This window comes from Apium graveolens, chromosome 3 (genome assembly GCF_009905375.1).
Source record: "Apium graveolens cultivar Ventura chromosome 3, ASM990537v1, whole genome shotgun sequence".
NCBI lineage: Eukaryota > Viridiplantae > Streptophyta > Magnoliopsida > Apiales > Apiaceae > Apium > Apium graveolens.
The window spans coordinates 241,287,722-241,294,319 of NC_133649.1; the positions used below are offsets into that span (position 1 = coordinate 241,287,722).

At 31.6% G+C, this 6,598-nt stretch overlaps 1 protein-coding gene across 1 annotated transcript; it reads right to left on the minus strand.

The window, feature by feature from the left end:
• Positions 1 to 473: 473 nt before the first annotated feature.
• Positions 474 to 3,863, minus strand: LOC141713212 (uncharacterized). Its single transcript, XM_074516519.1, has 5 exons — positions 3,485 to 3,863; positions 1,715 to 1,894; positions 1,441 to 1,567; positions 1,140 to 1,253; positions 474 to 774 (listed from the first exon to the last, which is right to left on the minus strand). The coding sequence occupies exons 1-5, from the start codon at positions 3,722 to 3,724 to the stop codon at positions 659 to 661; spliced, it is 777 nt and encodes a 258-aa protein (XP_074372620.1). The 5' UTR covers positions 3,725 to 3,863; the 3' UTR covers positions 474 to 658.
• Positions 3,864 to 6,598: the final 2,735 nt, after the last annotated feature.

Sequence of the window (6,598 nt, forward strand, 5' to 3'; positions counted from 1 at the left end):
CAATTCTGCATTCAGCACAGACAATCTAAGTAAAGTGTGAATCACCCAAATTGGGATTTTGTTTATTCATTTTGCTTCGTTCCTCGGAAGATGATTAATTTTATAGTGTTTTCAACACAGGTTAATGGAGATAATTAGCATTGTATTTGGAGCAGCATGCTAGGCTATTAGCCGACAAGTTTAGATATTAACAGAATAGCTACAACTACCTTATCAGTATTAAGACATGTCGCCTATTGCCAACAGAGGTTTACTTCTCAATGGAGCATGTGAAAGCAGAGAAGGTATAAAAAAGAAGGCTGCAGACCTGCAGTGCAAGATCAAACTCCAAAACTCAAAGATTCTAATAGATATCATTCTTACTCTCATGGTTAAATATTGCTAGCAGATTTTAGATGTCTAAATTTGTTGAATCAGCACAAGCTACTTCTCACCTTAGCAGAAAAGTGGAAACAGAGACCCAGTCAAGCAAGTAATAGAAATCAATTTAATAAAGTTAAAAATTGTAACCGTCTCAACTCAAGATAACAACTGAGACAAAGTTCAAATCACATTCCAAAACAGGATATTAGAAATAATCCCATATTGTAAACTACATTTGAGTACTTCGTATTTTCTTACAAGGCCTTCCTCTGATGAATAGATTACCAAACTGGATTTAAGGCTGGTATGAGAGAGAATAGGAACCTGTCTTTGGATCTTGGACAGCTTTAAAGTTGTCAACGCTCATCCCAAATTTCCCCAGTATAGTGTTTCCCACGTCCTTCAATTTACCTGCTCAAATAATATATCCAATCTTCAGCCAAAAGAGTTGAAATGAAATGTGAAGTATAAACCTTACAGCAATGATCAACAGATATTCCTTTGCACAAAAACAGGGAGCTGGTTCTACAACCAAGTACATCAGATTCATTTTTTTTCTTTTTTTGTTTGCAGAAAATAAAAACTTGTGAAAGCATAGATGTAAAAGAAAATCACAAATGAGTACGGGAAGCATATCAATCTAGGAAAATAAGTTCATTTTATCTCCAGGAAAAGGAGAAAGGCACAACTTTTACTAGTTTGTAAAGGTACAAAAGAATAATTTTGGTTAACGAACAGGAAAGCAAAACTAATTAGCATAATTGTGTAAACTTTACCAATCATTTCTTCCTTCATCTTCTCACGCTTTTCGCTGGCCAATGACTCTAAACGAACAGCAGATCTCTTAACCCCGATATTAGAAGGTTCCATTTCAAGAAATTTTTTCAAATCTGCAGAATAAACAAATAAAACTTTAACAAGGACCAAATAAACTTGTTGATGAACCCAGTAAGGTAATTGGAACAAAACAATGGCCGTAAAAAAGTGTACATTTTGTGCAAAATAAAATGTATCTCTAAACAAAGTATCTACTATCACCTAAAAAAGTAAATGTTTACAACAGAATTTTAACCCTACCAGCAACGGCTTCTTCGAAGTGTTCCAGTTTTTCATGAGCTTCGGCTCTTCTAAGCAATATTTTTTTGTATAAAGGATTTAGGTCTAGAGCCTTGGTGCATTCCTTGATCGAGTCCTCATATTTTTCCTGTAATCCATACATGTGACCATATAATTCACCAAAGCACTACTAAATATTGCAAACGCGAAACTAGTTGCTCAAAAAATTAAAGTAGTAGACTCCAAGAATTAGAATGTTTCTGATATTTCACTGAAATACAGTTCCTGGACATACCATCTTTAAGAAACATGCACCACGGTTTCCATGACACACCGAACGTAGTTCAGCTGATGAGGGCACGTCAGCTACAAGTTGTAGAGCAAGATCGTACTTCATAAGTGCATCTTCATATTGTGCACTTCCAAACAGGTCATTTCCTCGTAATTTTGCATCATTTGCATCTTCTAGAGCTTTCTGCATCACAAATTAAATACGTGAAAAAAATTCATATTTAGCGATAGATTGCAACTTTAAAATGCAATTTTATATTAGCAAAATCTGAATAGATAAAAAAATATATAGATGGAAACTATGTTTGAACGAAAGGAACAAAAAAAATATTAAAAAAATATCATATATATATGTATATATATTTATATATGTTTGACCAGAACACAAGCCCAATAAAGTCAAAAATGTTTGTACATCTATAGTTCTAAATATTTATCTTTGAACTCAAATCATAGAATTCAATGGTTTTTATTCAGGTCATTTTCCCTTATTACAAAAGTGGAATGGGACAGTCGCTTTCAGAATAAAGAACGCTTTAATCCAAACACCCCTGACGATGCAGATAAAAAAAAAGAAAGAAACACTATACGAGTATATAGGAGACTTTGGAAGCCAATTAAATTAGAAAAGTAGTTATTACCATTTTAAAACAAAATTGTCTAGTAATTATCGTAAAGGGTTTCAGGTTCTCTTTAAAATTTGAATTGAATTTTGGGAATAGGTTGTTATTAATAGGATTTCTATTCCTTGTAAATTATCACATATTTATTTATAATTAAGATATGTATTGTGTAGTTTAATTTTGTCTTGCAACAAGTCTACACCCCGAACCTCAATTCTACCTGTCGCACTAAACTATCTATTACCAAAGCCTCAAATCCCAGCCTCTCCTGCTGCAAAATCTGTCCTAAAAATCTGAATTCTTCACCAAAAAAATAAATCCAACATCCCAAAATTGCTTATCTCACAGTTACCTTAAAATATTCTGTCAAAGTCCAGAAAGCACATTCTGAGCATTCTATATAAACATGTACCGCAATTTCTAGCAGATAGCAACTGACATTTGATAATTCACGCGGGGTTCTAATAGGAAGAACATAATGAAAAAATAATTCGGGGGTTAGAAGCAAATAAAAAGAGAAGATAAAAGGTAAAGAAATGCAGCTGCAGGAACCATCATTATTGCTGCAGATGCAACTGCAGCCAACTCCTTAACCGGCTAATGCGTTCTATAGTTTGACAGAAGAAGCAAGAAAGAATGCAGAACAATATATAGGAGACTGGGAAACCAATAGATTCAGGGGGTTATATGTCTCAATTTCCGTTTTCAAAAATTATAAGTACTAATTACTACTACAATCAATATCTTGTTATGTTTGGACTTTCTCTTGCTAAAAAGGTCCCCCAAAATCACCTCAAACCTCAATACCACGTATTATCCCCAATTACAACTGCTTTTACAAGACTACGGAAAAGCTCAGTATTTAAACAGCTCTAAAACATTAATAGAAAATACAAGGTGCACATAAAACAGTTAAATTAGTTGCTTATTTTACGTCAATTGCACTAGTACCATAGTATACAATAATATGACTACAACACAGACTTAAAATTTGATTCGGTACCTCGAGTATGGAAGTAGAGTAATTCTATCTTATAAATGCTAATTCGAAAACTTTGCTACAATATTCGTTATTGCTATTGTAAACATAAAAATTTAAAACGATAAGTAAGAAAAATCGAAAATAAAAACAAATTAAAAGGAAGCAAGACCTGTTTAATTTGATCGTCGGTGAGGGAATCATGGTAAGGATGATGATGATCTTCTTCTTCATTATCTGCAGCAGTGACACGCACGGATTGATCATTATTGGGAGTAATTTGTTCATCTTTGTTGGTGGGATGATCATTTTCATCGTTAATAACATCGCTTTCACTGGCGGTTTCGAATCCGTCGGATGCGTAACCCTCCTCCGCCGTTGTTGCCTTATTCGATTCTTCGATTACGACCATCTCTCCTCCTCCTCTCTCTCTCTCCTTCTCGCTCGTCTCCTCAGCTTTCCAGTCTTATATTCACTGGATATTAATTTTCTCAGTTCCAGAAACCTCTTTGGATGGGGGCCTTTTAGGGAGGTCCGAGTACAAAGTTTTTAGAGCTCCAGTTACAATTTGACCAAAATACGGGGAAATCTCTTTTTTTGTCAGAAAATATTGAAAAATCTTAAAATAACTATCTCACCATTTAAAATAAATAAATAAATTATAAGTGATATATAGAACAATACTTATAAATTATATAAGTGTTTGAATAATTTTACTTATAAGTCAGAATTTTTTTCTTAAATGAACTAAAATACATAATTATTAAATATAACTATCTTAATTCTTGAATTTTAAGCTAAATTAACATTTAAAAATATATTTTTTAAAAATAAGGTTAATAAATCAGCGAAAAATTAAAATAAGTTGAAAAAAATACACCGTTACTAATATTCAATTTATCGGCTTATAAGTTATAAACTTATAAGTGGGGTCGACAAACACTCGTAGATAAGCTGTTACGAATTTATAAGCCGTTTATAAGTTGGTACAACTTATTTGAGGTATTATTAAAATTAAGTTTTAAATTTTTTATAGAGTTCCATTAAAAATTTGATGCATAAAAGTATAGTATTAATATTTTGTAATTCATTGTGGCTAAATATTAGGGAGGCATAGTGGAACATTTTCTTAATTGCTGAGGACTTTATTATGCGGAAACGTTGTCCTAGAGAAACTTTTGACTTTGAATTTCACAGAATTAGAAACGCTTTTTCATTTTATTCTTATGCAATGGCAAAGCAAATTTATGATTATGATAGTGAGTCGAGTATGTTGATCATGATGGGTACATGGAAAGGTTCCGCCAAAGAGGTCTTCTTCAAAAAAAATGAGAGAGGTTATTATATATAAAAAAAAGCAAGAGAAAGATTTTCAAGTAAAATCAAAAAAATTTCGCAACTGATGGTGCATGTTATTTCTAGTTAGACTTCAACAAATTATACTTGGATTTAGACTTTATGTTATCTAGGGTCGCAAATGATGACCTTTGTCGTTTCTAGTTAAATTTTAATATCGACTTATACTTAGTTATACTTAGATTTTAAATTATGTCACCTGTGATTACCCTTTAAATTTGTTTAAACTATTAGTAACCTTATGGGATACAACATACTTTATATAGTACTTGTTTGCATTTTAATTTTCTCCTAGTTGAATGTCATCATATTTAGTTGCATTATGGATTTCTTTCGGTTTCAACTGTAGTTGCTTTTATTTTCTTTTAATATGAATGGCATATAACACTTTGAAACAATCATGTTTACATGGTTACTTTTATCTATATTTTCTGTTGCATTCAGTTAGAAACAATTTATTATATATTTGTACTTTTACTTGATTTTGGTTATATGTAGTTGCATTTTCGATTTCTTCCGGTTGCAAATTTTGCCACATTTAGTTGCAAATGTACTTGTTTTTTAAATTTTAGGATTTAATGTTTTTTGAGTTGCATCTACAGTTACAATATCATTTTCTTTGAGTTGCAAATTTAGTTACGACTGAGATATCTAGTTGCAGTTCGGGTTTCTTTTAGTTGCATATGTAGTTGTATATTGGTTTTAAAGTTTGGGATATATTTCAGTTGCACAAGTAGTTGAATTTTGGATTTCTTTGAGTTGTAAAGGTACCATATGCCACAGTTTTAAAATAAAATGTCCAAAATGACACTTAATGTTATGTTACGTTTTTATCTATTAAAAATCAAACCAAACCAAACTAAATATACCAAGTATAACCCGCTTAGAACGGGGTTTAGGAGAGTAAAATGTACGAAGCTATACTCCTACCCTGAAAGTAGAGAGACTATTTCCGTGAAGACCCCTGACTTAATGCATAATACATAAAATAGTTTATGTGTGAAAGTTACGCAATGTTACCTACCCCGTCGTTTTATTCACACATGACTTAACTTTATATAAATACATTTGATCATAGACAATGATACATAAATATACGTAAAACTTGACTAAAATAGATTTGATAATATAATTTGTAATATAAACAAGACAATATCTTCACCTATGGTTTCTTTTCACGTGGGACTTACCTTTGTCAGGTGTCTCTTCACAAGATCGCAACCATAATGACTAATAGTTTGACGGTTGACAATCGGAATTTTGATGAAATTAATCTCCTAAAATTATGATACAATCAACATCAAAGAATAAACAAACATAACCCATATACCATCCTGTATTTACTTTTGCACCGTTCTTCTCTGTAGTATAATTCGATGTAGGTGAAACACGAGCGATGATATCTGTAATTTGGAGTGCGTGTAACAGTAGATACAATATTATCTAGTGTTTCGGGTAAAACAAAACTAAAAAAAATGACAAAATACAATTAAAGAGTACGACCATATAATTCAACATGTTTTGATATTGAAATTCAAACATTCCCTATTTAGAGTTTGAGATTTATATGAGATGGACTCATAGTTGCATTTTGGGTTTTCTTGAGTTACAAATGTAGTTGCAATTGAGATATCTAATTGTAGTTGACATTTGTTTCAGTTGCATTTATAGTTGAATATTGGGTTTAAAGTTTGGTATTTATTTGGGTTGCACCAATAGTTGCATTTTGAATTTCTTTTAGTTGCAAATATAGCTGTAGTTGAGGTTTCTAGTTACATTTGAGATTTTATACTTATTTGTTTGATTGTTTATCAATTCAAGGTACCAATAAGAAAATACTATATAGTAAAAGAGAATTCAAATAAATGTATATCACAAACTTGAGTTAATCTCCACATACAATGAAACTCAAGTTTAGCAATTATATAAA

Excerpts from the sequence above, each read along its gene's own strand:
- LOC141713212 (XM_074516519.1), bottom strand. The coding sequence starts at position 3,724 with ATGGTCGTAATCGAAGAATCGAATAAGGCAACAACGGCGGAGGAGGGT. Across the intron at positions 1,895-3,484 it reads CCGACGATCAAATTAAACAG|AAAGCTCTAGAAGATGCAAA; the intron begins GTCTTGCTTCCT and ends TTTGTGATGCAG. Across the intron at positions 775-1,139 it reads GATGAAGGAAGAAATGATTG|GTAAATTGAAGGACGTGGGA; the intron begins GTAAAGTTTACA and ends TTATTTGAGCAG.